At 38.2% G+C, this 22,958-nt stretch overlaps 1 protein-coding gene across 1 annotated transcript in view; it reads left to right on the top strand.

Moving 5' to 3' along the window:
- The first annotated feature begins 2,820 nt into the window (after nt 1–2,820).
- The window catches only part of LOC119785776 (sodium- and chloride-dependent GABA transporter 2-like), a 35,177-nt gene continuing 15,039 nt past the window's right edge, over nt 2,821–22,958 (top strand). The window contains exons 1-7 of the mRNA XM_038288565.1: nt 2,821–2,938; nt 16,773–16,982; nt 17,617–17,751; nt 18,235–18,375; nt 20,338–20,419; nt 20,603–20,735; nt 20,823–20,957. Coding sequence (XP_038144493.1) covers nt 2,932–2,938; nt 16,773–16,982; nt 17,617–17,751; nt 18,235–18,375; nt 20,338–20,419; nt 20,603–20,735; nt 20,823–20,957 — 843 coding nt within the window. The 5' untranslated portion in view covers nt 2,821–2,931. The remainder of the gene's footprint in view (nt 2,939–16,772; nt 16,983–17,616; nt 17,752–18,234; nt 18,376–20,337; nt 20,420–20,602; nt 20,736–20,822; nt 20,958–22,958) is intronic.

Here is a 22,958-nt window from a genome sequence, read left to right on the forward strand (position 1 = left end):
GTGCGGTTAGTTTTTTCAGCCAGTAGGTGTGGATCATGTCAGGGCCTGGTGCTGTCCAGCTCTTCATACCTGCGGCTCTTTCTTGGACATCTGCCGTTGTAACGGTTACTGGTTCTTGTTCTGGGAGATTGCTGTGATCTGTTCTTAGATCTTCTAGCCACTGAGCATTGGTGTTGTGGGATGCCTTCTTCTCCCATATGTTTCTCCAGTACTGTTCAGTCTCAGCCCTGGGTGGATCTGATCTTGAATTACCCTGCCACTGTGAGTACACTTTGGATGGGTTGGTGGAGAACACCTGGTTTATTCTCCTGGCTTCTGCTTCTCCCTTGTATCTCTTTAGGCGGGTGGCCAGGGTGGTGAGTCTTTGTTTGGCAGTTTCTAGAGCCTCAGGAATCGACAGCTTGTTGTACTTAGGTAACCTCTTCCCTACACCTTTCTGCAGGTCTGAGACTAACCTCTCTTCGTGTTGCCTTGATCTTGGCTTCCAGCCTTCTCCTCCATGGGGGCTCTGCTTTGTGGCCTGTGGTGTTTATCTTATAGCCAAGCATCTCTAGGATCACTGTAGCTGTGGCGTAGGTCAGCTTGTTGGTCTCAGTTATGTCTTTAGTAGGGATAGTACGTAGCGCTGCATTTACGTCTTCTAGAAGACTTTCAGAGGGTACTCTGTCACTTAGCCTTGGCAGGCTTGGTCGTCGTACTAGGGGATCCAGTTTGGTTATGATCTGCTGTCGTAGGTCAGTCGCCCTTGCGTTTAGTGGGCTTGTTGTTGTTGGGGCTGGGGACCTAATCTCTGTGTGTTGGGATGATGATATTTCCCTACTGACCTGTTGTCCTGACTCCCCCTTGCCGCAGCTATGAGCTATTCAGTTGCTATATGTATATATATATATGTATATATATATATATATATATATATATATATATATATATATATATATATATATATATATATATATAGTTTTGAAGGGAAATAAACGACCACATGCAAGCATGATGGTGAAAAATATTAGAACCATGTGTGATAAATGTGTGAAGGGGAGAGGACAAAAGCACAGAGGAAGTAACAGAAGGAAATACGATACTGTACAACTTGACACAAGTAAATTTTTAGGTGATCTTGAACACAAAAAAAAGTAATGTTGAAGAAAGCAGGATAGGGTCCCAGAATGAAACAATACCAAAAAACTTAAATACTGATCCATTTTATACAACAAACTTTGCTTGTGCACAACTATGAATTAAAGTCATAATTTTGCATGATTTTTACATTTCTTTTGCAGATTAAAGTCTGAAAATCTGACTTGTTATCTAGAATTCACTGTCAGAAACTGCTGATCATCTGGATCATTCTTTCAATTATGTTCTCTTCTGCCTGTCCAGTGCATCATGTAATATGTTTGCTTTGTCCGTTGCAAGTCTGGGAGAAAATTATTAGGTTTCTATTAACAATGGATTTCTTCTTGCAACTTCTCCATGAAAAACACGATTCGTGAAACATACAGCTAACAGGTATGCTTTCAACAGATTTGCCCACCTGCTATCTCTCTGAATAATGGTGCTCAGCAGGTCAGATTAGTTGCACTGCTAAGCCTTGGTATCTGTGCAGCTGTACTTTGATTAATTATAGATTGATTTATGTTTTCTATGTTCCTATTTCTGCTAAAAAACTTCACCACATCCTCCTCCCTGACCTGTCTGATGTGAACCTTTGACATCATTAGGCTGTTTGTTCACTTATTGTCACACTAACAAACGTGTGAGTCCATCACAACACAGCTAAAAGTATGCACAATTTGGCTTCTCAGCATGCAACAATTGAATCTCCATCATGCCGCTATTTAAAGTTTCTAATACTGTAAGGATGAGAAAGATTCCAGGTCTTCACAGGCAGAGGACCAAGTTATAAACCAAACTACGCTAAATATTGGAAACAAGATCATTTCAACTAAATAAAATAAATGCATCAACTGTATTTTCCAGCATATTTTGACACGACAGCACATTTCAATGCACAGTTTTAAAACAAAGTTAGGCATGTTTTTCAACATTTATTTTCAGGATGATCATCTGAAACATGTGCCGTGCATTTTTAATAAGCCCACGTTTCCTCTGACATCCACTCATATTCTACAATGTCCCACTTAGGGAAGATGGAAGAGAGTCCCCCGAAAGCATTTTCATCAGATAGAGTTGAAGCACAGCCCCTTCCCTCTTCTGCCCCCAATCTCCAATAATAACCCGCTGGATTGTAACACAAATCCTTCCGTCCAGTTCACTCTCTGGACTCCTGTGGTGGGAAAATGCTCTGAATGGGCAGCTGGGCGTGTGAGGAGCAAATCTGGCTGGAGAGAAAAAAAGATGGCTTTCCAGGGGCCAAATGAAGGATGTGTTTGAAGCAGCAAATTCTTAACGATGGAGCAACATTTAGATTCCCATCCACAATATGCAGCGATTGAAATATTGCTATAAAGCTTCGTTCAAGAGTAGATCACATGCTGTAGATCAATCATATATTAATCTTAAGATATGTGGCAAGAATGCTTCAGGGACATTTTGCATCAGTGCACATGTCTACATTGTTAAGACACACAATAAGATGGTTCTTCTTATCCTACAAGATTTTTTCATTATTTCTTGCAGTTTTCTGCAGAATTCCTGGGAGAAGGAGCGTGTCAAAAGGTTATGCAATCAGCCCACCACACAGAGGCATTACAGACCTCCAGTGTGCAGCAGGGAGTGAGTGAATCTGAATGGATAAAGGGGCGTTTCTTCAGAGAGGGGCAAAGCAGAGGGAAAATCTCAATGTAGGCAGCACCAGAGTTTAGAGTTTCCTGCCCCCCCACCCCCCCCATTGCCTGTTATATAGTGAAACATGTAACAGCCTGCATATGACGATCCATTCTCCTCTGAAAGCGGCCGTTTTCCAACATTATGAAAGGTGAGTCTCATAGAACTATAAATTAATCAAATAACAGTCTTAGAATAATATTTAGCTACTTATTAGACGTTTTTTAAGCTAAATAAAGTGGTTAACTTCTAATTTTTTGTGTGATTTTAAAAGCAGCAGAAGTTATGAAAGCTGTTTGCTTTAAAGGAACAGTTGGATTAATCTTTTTCTTCTGAAACCTGAATATTCCACCAAAGGCTGTAAAGATGTGAATCAAAGCTTGGGTTTTCCAACTTTTATTTACTTTGTGCTAATTTGATAAGTAACCAGTTACTAAGCTGCTTATGATTGTGCTTCTTTTCGGTCATCAATAGAGGTGCTAACAGTGGACTAGGTGTAAACTTAGGTGAAACTTTGCTATGAAATTATGTTTTCTAGTAACAAAAAAAACTGCGGTTAAAAAACAGTTGGGATATGAAAAAGACAACAGTAGCGAAAGATGTATTTGTTTGAAGATTAAAGTGTTAAAAATGAAAAGATGAAAAACTGTTGCATATATTAATATGAAATATTTTGGAATTAAAGTCTTAGATATTCAGCTTTGCCTCAAAATCTCGACGTAAAATTCTTTTTTGCAGCAGCATTTCCAACATTCCAATTTATTTAATGTCATGATGAAATTCACCTTGGCTTAGAGATTTGATATCAGATGGACAATGAGGATGGGTGTCGCTAAAGCCTCTAGTATCCCTTCAGAAAGAATGCCTGTTCAAATTAAACGAGTTATGCATAAAGTCAAGCTAACACACAAAGACTGAAGGGAAGTTGATGATTGAGGTGAAACTGCTACTTATTCAGTCATTGTTGAAAATATTCCAGCACTGCATTATTATGTGTCAAAGTAGTCTTTCAGAAACAGTATAAAATAGCCCTCAGAGCTGCAGTAAGGTCCTCTTCATGCCCATATTGAAAGGATACATACTGTATGTATCTATGGGGAGTGTTGGCCTAGTGGTTAGAGCAGTGCGCTTGAGCTCTGAGATGTTGCAAGTATCCAGATCGATCCCCCACAGCCTTCACTCTGGGTTCCTGAGCAAGGCCATTAACCTCCACTGCTATCCGGGCGCCACACAGTGGCAGCCCACTGCTCCCCAAGGGGACGGGTCAAATGCAGAGAGAGATTTTCCTCATCTTGGGACAATAAAGGGGTTTACATTATGAAGTTTGTATCTGTTTTTGCTGAAATTTGTAATGCATCAGAAAGTGAAACCAGACACAAAATGTTTAGTAAATTGGCACAAAATGAAACTTAAATCATTTGAATACCTATCAGAACAACATCTTACAGTAATTTGAAATCTAATATCCTCAGATAAAAAAAAGTTTATCAAAATTAAACATATTGAGAAATGTTTTACTTATAAATAGGGTTTGCTGATATACCAGATAGTTTTTTCAAGTATGAAATAAATGGAAAAGTACCCCCTTTCATGAGTGAATCTTATAAGCCTTATGTGCAATATATATGAAACATAATCTGAAGAGGAAAGAATCCCTAATTTCAATTTCAATTACATCTTTTTGACTGTTTTCTTGCATCTACGGGTGTCCCGATGGTGGAACTGATAATAAAAGATAAGTTGAGCTGCGGTAGGGTCAAGTCTGTTAAAAAAATTACTAAATCATATTTATTATGTGTTTTACAGACCATAGAAAAGAAATGATGAGGGATATTGATAGAGTGAGCATTAACGCCATCAGGATATAAAGCTGTTCTCCCTTTTGTGACTCTATCATGTGACTCCTGCACGTGTTGTTAATTCACGAGAGCCCTTAAGGTGCAGGTAATTATAGATGCGTAAAAAATGTAATAGTAAAGATATATGACAGGCCAATCATAAGTGTAAATAAACTACTGTAAGAAACACAAATCCGATGACAAAATCCAAGGTCCATGAGTTTACAAAAACAGATGATAATAAATAGATTATTGCCCACATTGTTGGCAAAAAGTTTATCAAAGTTTAAGTATTTCATGAAACACTATTCATTCCATTTTATTGATATAAAAATAGCTTTATTTCAGCAAATGATCAATGCAGCACATGTATTGCAAATTATCTTTAAGAATGTCAATATTTGGTTGTCTTTTCACCTAAACTGATTTTATTTTTGATGTTTTTACCACAAATTTTCTTTTGTATTTTTTTTTAAACCAAAATACATTAATTCATGGACATTTTCTTGATTAATTCATATTTATTACATTAATAAGCATTTGGAAAGTTTCCTTAGCAACTCAGAAACCGGCTGTTCAGTAGCCGACATACAATCAAGCTGGACAGTGGACACTGTTGGGACGTGCATAGTCTAAATATCTGAGTTGCATACATAGTTTGTGAAAGGCTTTGGGAAAGTTGATGATTGACATAAAGCTCAGGTGGGTTCTAATTAGAGAACCTCTGCTTCAACCTTTTCACTCTGCCTCTGAAAATATGAACTTATACAGAAAACTTATATAAGAGTATATTCTGTCATATATGTAAAATGTAAGTGTTTTACCAGGCCTAGTAAAAAAATGAAAAGCTATGAAAAACATGTTTGGAAAATGTGTTGAGAAATATTTTACTTAGAAGTAGGGGTTTGCTGATATACCGGATAGTTTTGTCAAGTATGAAATAAATGGAAAAGTACCCCGTTTCATGAGTAAATCATATAAGCCTTGTGTGCAATATATATGAAACATAATCTGAAGAGGAAAGAATCCCTAATTTCAATTTTTATATCTTTTTGACTGTTTTCAAGTTGAGCTAATGTAGGGTCAAGTCTGGGTATGATAATAATAGTAATAAGGTGTTTTTCAATTTAGATGTTAAAATTATTTACTAAATTATATTTATTATGTGTTTTACAGACCATAGAAAAGAAATGATGAGGGATATTGATAAAGTGAGCATTAACGCCATCAGGATATAAAGCCGCTCTCCTTTTCGTGACTCTATTATGTAACTCATGCACGTTATTTAATTCACGAGAGCCCTTAAGGTGCAGGTAATTATAGATGCGTAATGTTCTGTCATGCATAAGATGAGCTCAGAGATAACCGCTTTTATTCAACAATTCAAAAAATTTCCATACAGCTGCCTGAAATCAACCTTTTACTCTGACCATAAGACTAGGCAGTCCAACAGTCTCTGACTAATCAATTTGGGTTTTTCAGGTTATTTATCCCTTCACGTCACTTTCAGAGAGACCTGTGAACAGCTAAATGATCTCAGGTCTTTCTCTCCAGAGCTTTTTTTCTTCCTTTTGATGTAAGTTGTCAGTAACTTCTAATATACAGTGTGAAAAAAACATTAAAACTGAAATTGAACTAGAAAGTACTGATTAAGCTTTGCTTTAATTTGCCAACAGCTCTGAGCTCTGCAGAGATTTTACTTATTCTGTTGTCAATCCTTGTTTAAGAAGAGGATGATCTATGGGTTCTCACCCTTTGTTCGGTCAGCTTGCAGACAGGCCTGTCGCTACATGCAAAGTGACAAAACTGCCCTGGGCCCCAGAGCTGATGAGAAAAACATGAGTAGGCATCCACTTAGGTGGAGCCTGAGGTGAGTGTCTTCTACCCCTAGTTTATTAAAATGATGGCAATGTTCAGATAACCTTACTTTAACTTTGTTTGGAAGCTAACATTACTTGAAAATAAAGCCATTATATATATTTATTAAAATATTTTAATATGGCCATGCACGACCCAGGGGTGGAGCCTGAAATTTATCATAGGCAGCGAGCATTGTCCTTTAAGAGATGGCCGATAAACTGATCCAGTTTAAGGTCAGTTTTGTAATCAATCTGTATCAACTGGAAAAATAAATGAATACATTTTTATTATGTATTTTTTTTTAAATCGTTGAAGACAGCATATTTTTTTCATTAAGCCCTTGCTAATGAATCTGCATACATGTTTATGTATCTAAATGATCCAAACTGGTTATGCCTTTGTATAATATTCACATTGAATGGGCTAAGCAGTCATTTAAACTCTATCTTACCCTCCTTAAAGCACCAGACCTAGTCTTTATTTTTATAGTTTGCACAATATAAATAAAATACAGTATTAATTACTGTAATTTAGTTTTTAGTTTATGATAATTACACCAACCACAATAAGGTGGCATTTTTGAGAATTTGTCTTGTGGTCTATATATCTATAGACCACAAGACTATAGACTTTACGATTGCTTTATGAATACATGAAACATTAGAGTAAATATAATAGTTGGGGTACCCCTGCAAAACTTGATTTTTTTGGAGATGGACTCATAGAACCTTTTTTACTGAAAGAAGTGTCCATCCTAACCCAGGGTCCTGCAACCTTTACAATCCAAAGAGCCATTTTTTACATTCAGCTAATGAACAAATGTTCAGAGCCGCAAACATTGACAAAGTGACCTTTTTAAATAAATATCTACCAAAGATTTTTTTTTTTTAATAACCACCTTGCCTTTAAAAACATTTTAAAATGAAGGAATTAGAAATTTCCGCAAAAAACCCCAACACATTTTAAATGTTTTGCGGAAATCCCCTTTAAGCATTTATTTCTGATAAATTTGCAGTCAATTTATTTTGGAAATTCAACACAATAAGTCAATTTGATGGTATATCTATTTTTCCAAAGATCAGCTGGCTCTTCATCATTTTTGGCCAACTTGAAGAAGAGCAGTTGTCAAGTGTCTAAAGTGCAACTTGTGGCTCCAGAACCATAGGATGCAGACTCCTGATCCAACCTCTTGTCCATCTGACCTCAAGAAGCCTTGACAAATGCAGTTGCCTGACTTGGCGTTTTTTTACCTAATCATATTTAGTTACTTTAACAGAATTGTTTCATGTTAGCAGGGTAGGACATAAAAAAATTGTTTTAAAGTAACTTAATATGATTAAGTAAATGCCCAAAACGGTTGTATTATTTATTTCACTGTAAGAGATTATGATTTGGTTAGATGGACAATTTTTGCAGGGTAATGCCAATTTGGATATACTTCTGTCTCATTTTCAAGGTTTTATTTCTCTTTAATTGTAAGAAATATCAACAAACATCTTTATATGAATTAAAAGGCTCCCCTATACCATACACTACATATATATTGCTCAGTCTCATTAATATATGGAGAAACAAAGTCAAATGATGGGATAATGCCTTTCCAGGGTATAGCTTCACTCAACTTTCACAAAAAGAATGACCAACAACTGAGAAAAACTAACTAAAACATATTAAAAATCACCAGTCACGGTATAAATGAATGAATCGCTATGAATATAAATTATTTTTAGTATTTGTGCACAGCTATTTTCTCTTGTGGGTTATAATTAATATTTTCCATTTAGAAACATACACTGCAGTCAAACAGTGTAAGATGATGTGGTATTAGATTGATAGGAAGCTGTTAACCACCAAGGAGACAAAGTATTTTGCACTTATCAAAATCAATTCATATTTGTTCTCTCACTCTGTTTAGTTCGCTTTTAATTACTAAATGGTCATCAAAACGCTCCGACACAAGCCCTTTTACACTAACACTACAGGTCTGAAGTCATGATTACAATATTGTACATAGAAACATTTATCTTTGCTTCATTGCTCAAATGCCTCTGCACAAATCTGGGGTGAAGAGTTGGCTCCCAAAAGATGACACACATTCATTTCCTGCTGCTTGCCGTTTTTGCCATATCCACACTGACGATGCATTTGTCTGCTTTAATCCTTGCACACATCATTATGGCAAGATTTCTATTTGGAAGATCATATTTTAAAAGAAAATAGTGTGTTGGTATCATTAGTTAGAAACACAGGTAAGTAACTTGGTTCCAAACAAACTTTGTATAAAGTGTAACTGAAGCATGCAGCTGTGTCAACATCTGCTGTAACTGTTTTAATGTTGTCGCTTCCTGCTATTATAGCCCAACATTCAGCAAGGATGTAAAAAGGAAATAAAACCATTTAAAGAAAGATTACTTTAAAAACACCAAACCCTCGGACGAACCTATATTTCAATTCAGTTCAGTTTATTTGATTTTAAATCAAGACGCTTTACAGAGGCAATATAAAAAGATCATCCAGTCAGATTGGTTAAAATTTGTTTAAGGCAAACCAGCTGATTGCCTTGACTGATTGATTTGAAAGTAATTCCAAACACCGAGCATGCTTGTAGTAGAACCAGGCTCAGTGTGAGCGACCATCTGCCGAGGCTGACTGGGGTTCAAGGAGACAGAAGCAGAGATAGAAAAAGAAGCAAAGATTGAAAAAAAAAAAGGTAACAGTCATCCAGCTCCAAAGGCGGCCCCATCCAGGAAAACATGCAGCCGGGCAGACGAGCCTATAGAACTATAAAAGTTCCCAGATCTGATTACTGTAAAAGAAAAAAGAAAAAAGGTAAACAGATTTGGGTTCTTCAGACTGGATATAATTTAGATGGTTACATATAAGCCAAAAAAAGTAATTTGCCTTTATAATTGATTTCTTTGCATTTTTTGTTTTGTTTTGCAAAACAGACTTAAACATATATAGAAACCACTGTCACACTCAACCTTACTTGTGGAGCTTTATAGTAATAATAAGAACTCCATTAATAAGATAGAGTCACATGCTGACATCGACTGGGCGATTCTTTGCAGGACAGACTTCACTCAGGACAGACACATCATGGAATTTTAACAATGAGTGCTTTAAAGGATGTTAAGGATATTTTTGAAAATAAAACAGTTTTAAGGTGAGCAAACATGCTTTTCATTTTGGTCATTTTCTGACTGGGATTCACTTGTTTGTTAAAGCAAAACAGGCCAGTGAGTGGTCTGTAAATTTAAAAACTAAGATTCTTCAGACCTTAGTTTAGAAGAATCCGGCTGTTTTTCTCCAAGGCCCCACATCAAACACCCAGCTATCCCTTTAAGGTAAAAAAAAAAACCATACAGGTCCTTCTCAAAATATAAGCATATTGTGATAAAGTTAATTATTTTCCATAATTTGATTCTATGATAAAACTTGAACATTCATATATTTTAGATTCATTGCACACTAACTGAAATATTTCAGTTTTTATGCAATGAATCTGAAACATATGAATGTTCAAGTTTTATCATATGCTAATCAATATGCTAATATTTTGAGAAGGACCAGTATGTTTACCACTCATCCTTTGATTTAGTCTTGAAAGATAAAAACAGAATGTTTTATAGTTGTTTAGAACATTATTCCTTGGATTTCTGCTTTGAAGATGTGTTTTAGTCACCTGTTCATTATTAAATAAGTCATAGTTTTTTTTATGCAGTGAAATAGCGTTACTCAGTACTGGGTGCACACATAGCCTCCTGGAAAATCACTTAAACACATCTGAGTTACAAATAGATCTTCTGTAAAGGTTTAGTTGATGAGGTATAAAAATACATCAGTCTGGAAAGCTTTTATCTACTGGCAAATACCTAAAAGTTTTTCAGTATATAATGGGTACAGAAACTTTTTTTAAGAACACTGGTTGTCATGCGGACGCCAAGCTCTTTTGAGATTTGAAAATGCAATGTCTGCCAGGGCCGAGCTGCTGGTCTGATCAACAATATTAGTTTTCAGTTTCCGAGGTGTTTTTCTGTATTCTCCACTCCTAAAGCTTTTCCATTATGGAAAAGAGATTATCTATTATTCAGTAGCTCAGTCTGTCAGCAACCTTCTCTCAAACTCTTTCCCTTATTCACTCAGTCCCTCTGTGGAGCGCATAAAGGGACGTATACTTGTTACCATCTAGTGGGATGGAGCTCTGTGTCTAGATGGTTACCCTGTGATGATATTTTGGTCAAGTGTGCTTCCTCCCCATATGACCAAGGGGATCTATAAATGGTCTCTTTGCCAAATATGTTCCTATAAATGACATCTTTTTAGCTGCAGTGCTTGCTCCAAAGAGAGAGCTGTGAAAGAATTGTTAGAAAGTGGGGGAGGACTGCCATTTGCCAGCAAAGTAAAAGAAGGGCCACTCTGCTTTTGTTTCCTTAAGCCTCCATTCCCACAAAGTGCCCTCCAAAAACAAGAAACCCTATTTTTACCTCAGCCACAATTTGGCTCCTATGCTACAGACCTTGGCCCTCAAAGTGGGTCTGATTTCCAAACCTGCGCACACACCCCACACAAAGTCACGCTTGTGCTCGACCTCTGCGCTCTGACAGCAGGTGCACATTCCTAAAGGTGGCTTCGCGCAAAACAGAGGAATAAATGGAATTTCCATCCCATGTGTTGCTTTCTGAGGGGTAGACAAAAATTGCATCTAGAATGGCCACACAGGGTGTAATTTGTGTTTGATCTCATGGAGGGGTAAAAATACTGTATGTAGAGAGGAAGGAGTATTCTTGCAACTGACATAGAGTGAGCAGTTATCTGTTGACAGATTAGCAGTTTGTTTGAATTCTGTTAGTAGCTGTGACCACACGGTGGCCTGGGAAGTGGAGAACAGAAAGGCTGGTGAGAAGTTTGTTAATGTACCCTGACAGGAGTGAGCACAGTCAGTGAGCTGCCTGTTTCCTCCACTGTGGGAAATTTCTTTCAACAGCACTGGCCCAAAAACCGGGCCTGGCAGAGGGCTTGACCTACTCAGACACATTACGTAAACACAACTCAGTAATGACCTCGTCCAAAAGGCTGATGCAAATATTTCCAACATTTTTCAGATGATCATACTTCATCAACCTCTTTAGAACTAGCCAAGGTCCTGAAAATATTTTCTGGCTTTAGATATCCCAATCAGAATCCTTAAGATTCTCTGCCACAATAAAGAAACAATAAAGAAACAGACAAACAATATTCCATTATAAAGGAGATCATAAGTCTTATAACGGGGGCTATTAACTCCCCATTCCTTGAACAAGAGTATGATTTTTCCTTTTCTAACTTTACTTTGGGCACTGTCTACAGTATATAGGCCATATCAAAGCAGCTGCTATGCATCTTTGGCCAAAATACAGAAGTGTTAAGTATCAAAATGCAAATACTAAATTATCTTACTTAACAGTCTTTTTTTTAAACTCATCTTAGATTTAGGCTTAGGTTTAGTCTTCAGGACGAAAACTATTATTAGTTCAAGTCACATTTTGTCATTACGACATATTTTTAGTCTGTCAAAAAAACAGGGACAGATTGGCCCAGTATTTTAAGGTGAGACCGACAGTGGGAAAGTTCAAAACGTTTATTAACCCAAAACACATAACGGAACAGAAGCGGGCTGCTGTGGATCTGCGGACCACAGCGGCTGCAGGGGTGAGGCGGGCCACTGCCCAGTCACTGACTCTCTGGTTAAACAGTTCAGTCCGAGGAAGGCAGAATCCAGACGATGGACTTTCAAACAAGCTGCTGCGCCAGCGAGAAGGCAGGAATCCGATCCTGGTCTGGGAAATCAGTTCAGACAGGACAGTTGTGGGATTCAGGAGTCCGCAGCCCGGTCAGGAGTTACGATCCACACAGGAACAGACAGATCCAGGGTTCCAGGAATCCACAGAGCAGGAAGGCAGGTTCAGTGTTCCATGAGTCCAGAAGCAAACTCAGGCAGACATGCACAGATGCAAACAGGCAGGCTCAGCAGTTGAGGGACAGAGACAAGACACAGTACCAGGATAACTGCTAAACTTTGAACTGGTCTCCACCTAGGAGCCAGGACTACGGAACTTTAAACTGGACTCCTCCAAGAGCCAGGACACGATCAGGAAACAAAACAAACACTAAAACCCTCTCAACTACTGGCCTCCAAACAACGGGAACATGAACTCTTGAATAACCAAACTAAAAGAAAACATGCAATAATGCATAATACAGACATCAGAATAATGATCCCCAGTATATAAAGCAAAACCAACAGGAGGATAAGATAAGTGATAATTAGAGATCAGCCAGAGTTAGGCAGGAGAGTGACATGAACAATTAAGGTCAGCTATCAGGGCAGATCATGACATAGTCCAGTTTAAGTTGACTAAAACTCGATATTTTTTAGTCTAGTTAGTCTAGTTTTAGTCAGTTTTATGTTGCACTTCATAAAACAGTTAACCTTTACAATTTTGAAAAACAACCCGATTGTTTACCAGACTGACAGGCTGTCGTTCAGTTCATCATTGGTTTTGGGCCGAAAATGTTGATTTTATAGAATTCAAATAAACTTATTATGAATGAATGCCTTACTTTATACAAAAGTGTCTCACAAGAGCTTTGAATATAGCAGATCTAGTTCAACGCATCATATTGGTTAATATAGCAGACAGACAAGCTGACAGAATTGACAATAAAGCAATCGGTTTAGACCAACAAGTTTTCCATTCAAAAGCAAATACTACACCACACAGATCAATCAATCTTCATTGCTTCAAAAAGGAATGTAATAAAACATTATTCTTTCTACTTATGCAATTTTGGCTTTCTTTCTAAGAATTTGACCCTGGTTACCACTGCTCAGAGGTCAAAGTAGATTTAAATTCATAGGGCTTTGATATACAAAACAATTACAGAGAGAACGTTTATAAATGGCCATGGCAATCCGGCCCTACTGTACATATCAGGTCATCATGTTAACTAAAATGTTAAAATATTCAAATAGATAGAAAAAAGAACTACGAGAGAGAAATACTAAAAGATCTATATACCTTTTCATCTGGGTCTTTATCCAAAAATAAACAGTATGCAATTAAATATTTCCTTTAGAAATAATTTACGGATTCCTTTTGGTAGAAATGAAAGTAGGTTTTTCATCACATGGGCTGGAAGAAATAAAATCTTCATAGAAAAAAGGATTTTATTCACTTGGCAGAGGATTATCAGCCACACATACCTAGTTTATTACTGTAAGTAGCGAGGGCAGGAAGAGCCATACTGCCAAGAACGAAAACTCAGTTTGGAGCACAAGCGCAGACTCAGAGCTAAGCATGCTCAAAGAAGCATTTCTGCACAAGCACAGCTGGAAGAGCAGAGTTTGTCAGAGTTGAGCGTGCAGTACCACTGTCATGTTTGTTTTAAGGTTTCTAACCCACATGCAGAACACACGGACTCTGGGAAAAAGTTCAACAGTTTATTGTTTGACACAATGAGAATAAAGCACTGATTCTGGGGGTTATCAGGTCCAGGACTGGTCACGACTGGTTTCTCTGCAGAGGGGGACAGAATGGTTAGCAGATGTCCAGGTATCTTTGCTGGTAGAATGAGTGTAGGTCTGTACCTGTTCTGAGGTTTGAGCAGAGCGGCAGGGCGGGGGGAACCAGGAGGGTCCAGAGGCTGTCGGCAGGCAGAGGGCAAGGCAGACGCAGAGCTTGGTTTGTGATCTCGCAGATTCGGATCTGAGTTTCTCTTTCAGTTTCTTCTGAGAGCGGGCAGGCAGGTATCTGACAGATCTGACTTCCAGAGTTCTTCAGAGATCAGACAGGCTGGTTTCAGACTGAGAAACTCTTCCTGAGTTTCAGGGTTCAGACAGGTTCTTCCTGGGAAGCAGAGAGGACAAAAACAGGTTAGGTTCAGGTCATCAGGGAGTCAGAGATTCAGACAGGCAGATTGGCTCAGGCTTGCTAACCATAACTGGCAAACACTCTGGCGCTGGAGTGTTGCTCTGCCTCTCCTTAAATTCTGGTCTCCTGATGAGCAAACGAGCCGCAGGTGTGAAGTTACCCCAGGCTCACACCGACTCCGGTCTTACCGTTGCGGTGCGGTGGGTGCGGCGCCGCAGTGATTCCAAGTCATTAAAAAGACGTAAACCTCTCTCACCGGCTGCTGAGCTGTCCGGCTGCGGTTACCGAGACACTCCGGCGCTGCAGAAAATTCCGCAAGAAAGCTATCCTTGCGGCGTGCCGGAGAACCTCCGCAACAAGCTCTCGCAAATATCCTTATTTGGGCCGTGTTATCGCGTGAAGTTACGTGAACTCAAGTGAACTTCTGTTAAATCTCCGGACCTGTTGCCGGAGCCGCAGAGCCGCACCGCACCGTAGTCAAAAGGGCGGTGTGAGAGGGGGTGTGCGGGAGTTGCGGTCTCCGTCGGCTCGGTAACCGCACCGGAGCCAGTGTGAGCAAGGGGTCAGCTCCAGCACCAGGAGACCTAGAACGCCCTCTGTAGGAGAAAGGTGGACAGACCTCCAGATCCCAACAACCACAGCATTCCGCTGCTGCCATGGTCCATCTGTAATCATTAAGAATCTGCACCAGGTGTCTGAAAGACCACCTGCTTACGTTTTTAATTAAACTCTTCCTGTCAACGAAAACTCACACCCATGAGTGCTCATGTTTTCGTCATTAAAGATCCACGTTTAGCTCATCAGCTCTCGTTATTGTCATGAAAAAAAGGAGCCTCAAAAAAATAAGTTCTTTATCATCATCTTTGACGAAAACAATACTGTTAGTTAAAAAAATTTCGGCTATCTATACTTTACTGGAGTAATTATTCTTTTAGACAACTTTTTACTTCTACTCTTTACATTTTTTTGTATTATCTCTGCTTTATACTCTTTATGTCATAAAAATAGACTTGTTAGCTTTGTTTCATATAAGATAATTTTTGCTATGATCTGTTGGTGTCTAATAAACAACTTGTTGATAGCCACATACCAAAATAAATATTTTTTGAGATGAAAGTTAAATTTGACACTGTTACCATTAGGTATGAAACTAAGAAAATTCTAAGGAATCCAGAATTGTAGAAAAATGTTCCTTTAATAGGGTAGTGCAGTTACTACTATAAGGTTTAAAGCATCTGTCTTTAACATTTTTTCCTGCATTACTTTTAGTAGTTTTAAAAATGGTACTTTTACACTTTTACTTGAAAGAAAAGCTTAAGTTGATACTTAAGCCTTTCTTTCAAGTAAAAGAAGTGCTTCTACTTGCAATAAACATTAACACAATTAAAGGGGCCTAGTCACACACAAGGCCTATAAATAACCAACAAAAACATATCTTGATGTTACAATAGACATGTAAGCTAAGCGTTCATCCTAATGGTGTTTAATAAGTTATATTTGAGCATGAAAAGAATCTGAATCTGAAAAGAAACCCAGCTAATGAAAACAATGTTGTGCCCCATCTGCTGGCACTGGCAGTGCTCAGAGTTTGTGAACCCACTGAACCCTGTGTCACCTAGTCACCTCATATTGAAAAAAACTACTGTGCATTTTATTGAGATTTTTTTTATTTTTATTGAGACATGTTTTTTGAAAGTTTTGACATAGATCACAAAAATCTGATATATCTGTAAAAAATGTAGCATCTAGCATCTAAAAAATGTAGCATACATGTGCATTCATTTCCCTGGACGCTGTACACTGAAGGCTTCAGCAAAAAAATCTAAGGCCTCTGTGCCAGTTTTGCACATCTAGAGACTGAATTGTTAAGATATTTAGGGGTGATATCAGACATGGGAAAAACGGTCCTCTGTTCAGATAAGACCAGCATTTACCTTTTCGACCTACAGGAAAAAGGTTATGTTTGATGGAAATCTAGCTCTGTCAGACATATTATTCACAGCATAATGGTATGAGGGTGTTTTACTTGGATCACTTCACAGTTGATTGTGAAATGAATTGAGCTGGCTACATGACAATCCTGAAGGAAAATCTGCTACCAAAGAAACAAGACTGAGCTAGAGGTTCCCCAGACATCGCATTCTGATTTCTTACAATATTTGAACATTTTAAAATGATTATTCTTTATCTTTTTCCTACAATTATGAGCAACTCTCTTTCAAATTGAAAAATTAAATTGCTTTAAATTACATTTGATTTTTGGATTATTAAATTCCGAGAAGTTGAAGCCTTTTAACAGGCATCGTATTGTATGTGTGATTCATTCTCACGTGTCGGTACAATTTCCCCTGTTTTGCCGTTCTTTCTGATGTAGGTAAAAAACAAGTTGCAGAAAACACTTCGAAGGTGGAGCCCTTCAACGGTCATGGCAGGCCACTAGAGATGGTACCAAGCACGGAGGATAAGATGACTGACAGGGGTCAGTGGGGCAACAAGATTGAGTTTGTCCTTTCTGTAGCTGGGGAAATTATTGGCCTGGGAAATGTTTGGCGCTTCCCCTACCTTTGTTACAAGAACGGAGGAGGTGAGTTCTAAGAATTTTCTTTTTCATTATTCTTGTTATCTATTTGACATGTGAAGGATAAGCTGCAGGGATTTAAAAAAGCCCAGCATGCTAAGGGTGTGGTTGTCAGTGCATGAAAAGAAATGGGACCTCGTTATAACTTGTTTTAAATTGAAGGCTTACTGAGTCTTTTAGAGCTTCCATATCTATTCGAGAAGCCAGAAAAAGAAACCAATCCTGTGATGCCTGGGAAATATATTTTGGAATACCATGCATTTAGAGAGGATCTTCTCCACAGTTTGGCAAATTACAGTAACACTCTGCACAAAATAGTACAACTAATCACCTGGAGAAGTCACCTGAAAAAAAAAAAGGTGTTCAAATGTGTAGAAAATAAAAAAATGCTGTTCTCTATATGCTCTTCATATTTTTTATTTCTAAAACAGTTTGACAGCCATGTAACTTTTTCTTTCCAGGTGACATTGACACACACCTATCTTTCATTTCCAGAAAGTAAAAATCCATTCACATTTTTGGTTGCAAAATATGTCAGGTTTAGATTGTGTCATTTTAGATATTCTGTTTTGGAATATGCGTTTTAGATATAATAAGCTCATCCTATAAGGTTTGTGACCTGTTGCCTAAATGTTTATAGGGGCTTTTTTTATCCCATACCTCATCTTCTTATTTGCTTGTGGGATCCCGGTGTTCCTCCTGGAAACCTCTTTGGGTCAGTACACCAGTGAAGGAGGGATCACTGCCTGGAGGAAAATGTGTCCATTGTTTGAAGGTAACATGAATGCAGTTTATTACACCAACTTGTAAGCGTTTAAGTTGTTTGCTTTTATGTAGGATCCATGTCACATTTAGGGCATCCCTGGTGGAAAAATACAACTAACATACTTGTGCAATACCTTGGCTTGAGAGAGAAAATTTAGACATGTCAGTGCAATATTTTTGCGGGTTGTGAATTTGCATAGTCTAGATCTATCTAATTGATTGTGGCACAAGGACATATTTTATGTTTTTGGGGGAAAAAAAGGTGAAAATAAAAGCTTATATCTTGGAGAGACGCATTTTCGGCTGTAATACATGCGCTGAATTATAATGTTAATCTAAAACTCTTGTGTCTGGGAGGCATTATATTGTAAATGCTATTAAAAATTCCCTCCATGTAAACGCCAAGCTTCAGTTTACTTTTGTTTGGGCACTAAAAGAATGCTTAATCAACTGTCAACTAAAATGATCACTTTTGTTCTTTTTAACGTCACAGGCGTAGGTTATGCCACCCAGGTGATCGCTGCTCTCCTGAACATCTACTATATTGTTGTGTTAGCCTGGGCCATATTCTATCTCTTCAACTCCTTCACCTGGGATCTGCCCTGGGCATCTTGCAATAACACATGGAACACAGGTGAGGTGACTGCTGAGGTGCTAACCATTTTTCATTAATGCAAGGTCAATTGTTTTTTAATATTAAAATTTTTTGGGTGGATTTATAATGCATTCTATCCATATTTCTATGTTGAAAGATGCTACAAAAACATGGCTAGAGTTTGGTACCTAAAGCACAGTCAAAGTTACCAGTGTGAGCTAGATTCTGATTGCAAAATAACAATAATAGTAATGATGATTATTTATCTATAAGTAATTATAAAGAACTTTCTATTTGTAAAAACAAATCTCAAAGTGCCACAGAGCGATGTCTCACTTCAAAGCAGTGTCACACAATGGAGTATAACCTTTATAAATGTTTTATGTACCGTAGAAAAAAAAACATTGATTTAGAGAAAAAAAATCACAGACGTCACAAATCTAAATTGTACAATTTAAAAGACTTCAAAAGACATGTAAACACAGCGAAAGTTAAAGGTATAAGGTAGTGACATTGTTGCGGATAGTTTGTATTTAGTTAAGATATTGGGGAAAATGTCAGGTTCAGTGGAAGTTTAAAGAGGACCCAAATGTAGAGACGGAAGCTGAAGGTGGTTTTAGCAGATTTAATAACAAAAGGTGGCAACAAAAGCAAAAATCAAAAATATAACAAAATACACAATTACCAAAATACAGAGGGAAAAAAACACACACAAGGAGCCAATAAACGACAAGGCACCAGCAAACAGTGACTGAACAAGAGGTGTATAAACGGGAGACTGAACCAAGACCAGACTAATCAGCAGATTGGGAGCAGGTGTGGGCAGAGGAATTCAGAAGGGAGCTAAGAGAAGGAGACTGTCACAAGAGGGCAACAAATGGTAAACAAGAAATATATAAGAACTCAAAAAATATAACCGAAAATAACACAAAATGGAAATGAAACCAATAAACTAGAGAACACAGAAGGACATAAATCAAAGTATAACTGAAAACTTAAAAAGAAAACTTACACAGAACCAAAAAGTGCAGAATCATGACAAAAACACCTTACTGTGCAAAATCAAATGCTGTCAGTGTTTATAGAGCCGTGAAATACATTGTCTTTGTCTGGATTTGCAAATAGTAGTTTGGTGTACAGTTTGTAGTGTGACTTGTAGGACAAGTTGAGGACACCCTTTGCAGGCAACAATGAGAATATAATTTTAGTTTTTTTTTTACAACTTGCCGAAATAATCTGTTTGACTCAGGTTGGATATTACCAAAGTTTAGCACCCCATTAAGACATAATGACAAGCTCAGACTTTCAGGCAATAATGCGTGTACTATAAAAGCCATCCCTATGCTTTTAAGCTTTTTATTTGATTCCAGACAACAGACTTCAAAATACTGAGATCATAGTTTTGTCAATATCTTACTTTTTTGCCACTCCTTAGTTGGAAAAAAAAAGAAACTATCTGGATGACACATAATTGATGATAATAATAGGAAAAGGAAATATACAGTAGAAATTACAGAGCTTTTGGTAGGTTTTCATTTTTAAATGCTCATTAAAATGATAAATAAAAAAGGCTTGAATTTACTCAGAGAAAGCAACATGCAGCCTATTTATTTGCATTTATATGCAGAGGAAGTGTTGTTACCATTAGTAAAATGCACCGTTACTGTGTACTGTAGATGTTAGCTTTGATGCTGATAGCTTGCTAGCATGTGGCCTGCATGTTGTTTATGGGCAGAAAGAGCTTTATAATTTAGAATTTTAAAAAACATCTCAACTAAATGTGACAACATACACTTTAGGATGTTTGTCAGTGGTTTCCATTATTATTTTATTCATTCATATACTTGTTTTATGTCGAGGGACTGAATGTTCCCGCTCCACTTCACTGTTCCCTCTCAGTGGTGGCATTGCTTCTCTCATCTGAATGTAACTTGGAAACCTCTGAGAAAGCTTGGATTCCTTCACAGGAGTGAATGTCCTTTTGTGTGTTGTTCATTCAAGATTCCTGTATGGCATTTCAGAGGGGAAATAGCTCCATCAATCACCATGAGAACGCCACCTCTCCTGTCATTGAGTTTTGGGAGTAAGTTCTGTTTTTCTTATCCTTTTGTTTGGCCTTCTCCTTAAGGAAGTTCACCAAGTATCCACCATGACAAGTGATTCCAGACGCATACAAAATTGGTCACCTTAGATTGTGTTTCTGGTTTGTAAATGATGTTTGGTTTTTTTAGATGCTGCACTAATCTAAGATGCTTGTGTTGTACAGACGTAGAGTCCTGAGAATTTCCTCAGGCATTGACCACATTGGCTCTCTAAACTGGGATCTAGTGGCTTGTTTAGCCGTTGCATGGGTCATCTGCTACTTCTGCATCTGGAAGGGAGTCAAATCCACAGGAAAGGTGACATCATCTCAATAGACTGCGAAAATAGAGCAAAAATAATTCAAAACAAATTGATAAATGTCAATGATGTGTTTTTTCTTCTAGGTGGTTTACTTTACAGCCACTTTCCCTTATATAATGCTAGTAATCCTACTTATTAGAGGGGTCACTCTGCCAGGAGCCCTTGGAGGAATCCACTATTACCTGTACCCTGATTTGGGACGACTTTCTGACCCCCAGGTAAGAAATACCGCTTGATCTTGAGGTGTATTGTACAATAGTGCCAACAGAAAAAAAAAAAGCCAGATTTGACAGACACAAGATTGGTACTTGTCATTCAAGCAGCATTTGTCAAAAGAGAACAGATACAGTCTTTGTCAATGTTCTGTCTGTTCTGGTCAGACAAAGGATTGCACAAACCACAACTACAAGTTTTAGACATTCTGGAATTTTAGTGCGAATTTATGACAAATAGCCTTTTAATTCACCTTACAAATGGGACATTTGTGAAAATAAACAATGGATTACAGTCCTTTGCTCTATCCAATAAACCAATGGCATAACAATAGGCCCATGAGCAACATTATCTGGGTGGGCCCCATATGAAGTACAACATGTAATAAAGGTTCAGGATATGGTGACAGTTCCATAAATTGGCTGAGAATATACAATTATGCAATTCTCAGTGGTATATGATCACACATCACACACAAAAAAATATTGACTGCGCACCTTGAATGGAACCAATGGTGACAGCGCACCTCCACATGTTACAGACATCCCAAGTTGCAAAAACTAATTTCAGGGAGATCCTTATCTAACCTGGGACAAGATATTCGACTCACCGGCATCTGTGAACAACTATCTATATCAGGGTGATTCCCAGAACTTCTGGGAAACTTGGGATGTCTGATAGCACAACAAGCCTTCGGGCTAGCTTGAGCTTCACAGCCCCCCTCCTCACCCACGCTCTCTCCATTCATCTCCTGGTCACAATCTTTACTCACTGTAGCAGCAACGTCCACCATTCCCTCTTTGGTTCTTTGAAAGAACGTGTTTATTTTGGAACTTTTTTCCGTTCTTAAAGCAGCTCTTCTTCCCTTTTTCTTTTCTGGAATCCGCTTAAGTACCTCTTTTAGGTATCCATCATCGCTAACACATTGCACGTAACGGTTATGGTTTTAATCTACGCTCTGGATTGCCAATAATTCCAAGTCGTAGTGTAAAAAACAAAATACTCAAATACATCCTTCTTTTAAGATCTCTATTGTCATGATTTTACTAAAGTTCAGACCCAAATGCTGAAGACCAAACAGGGAGACCAGGAGAAAAGGTTTAACAGGTTTTATTGAAGAGATAATGCAGAGAGAAGTGTTGCTCTAAACACTGCTCAACCGGAACTGGAAAGTGAGGGAAAGACACAGCGATTAGTTCAGGCTCAGTGGGAAATTTGATTTGTGAACTTGGAGAAGAGTATCTGGTTCCTGACTCACGTTTCCAGAGAAGTTGTTGAATCTTTGACTCCAGTCTGTATGCTGTTGTTCCAGTGTTTGTCTGATTTGGTGGAGGGCGGAACAGGGTTTACCCAGAATGCGGTTGTTTGTAGGTGAACGGAGAAGCTGACTGCCACTCAGATTTCCTGCGGAACTTGAACGGGTCGTAGTAGAGATAAATCCCTTTCTCAGTGTGAAGCTCAAACGATCTCTTGGGGAAAGTAGGTCCGAACCTCCTGTTTGTAACCTCAGCTCACCTTGAAGCTCTGTTGATCTTTCCAGGGAGAGAAGGTCAGAAAAATCCAGTTTGCAGGATGACTTCCTGCAGAGAGGCAAAGACAAAAACAATGTTAAAACTCAGGTTGAAAAGAACTCATTTTGACTCAGCAAAAACTCAGCTTGGCTAGAGTACCCTAAACTGGCAAACACTCTGGTGTCGAGGTAGTGGCAGTCAGCAGCTTAAGAACACTCCGTTAAGGAGGAAACCATCAGCAGGTGTGTGAGGAGGCGGACCAGAACCAGGCGCCTCCTGGTGGAGGAAGGGAGACAAACACAGAACACAAACACACAGACAGGAGTCCTGACATCTACTGCGGTTTGAAAGATATTATATGAGTGTATTTTTTAACCAACCGTCTAATGAACTTTACACAATTATTAACATAGTAATAAAAGTACCACTGTCTGCTTTGCTATTGATGTGGTGTTTAAACGGCGCCCCATCATGTTGAAATCTGGAATGTGTTGC

Source organism: Cyprinodon tularosa, unplaced genomic scaffold (assembly GCF_016077235.1).
Source record: "Cyprinodon tularosa strain WSP-4 unplaced genomic scaffold, ASM1607723v1 ctg258, whole genome shotgun sequence".
Taxonomy (NCBI): domain Eukaryota; kingdom Metazoa; phylum Chordata; class Actinopteri; order Cyprinodontiformes; family Cyprinodontidae; genus Cyprinodon; species Cyprinodon tularosa.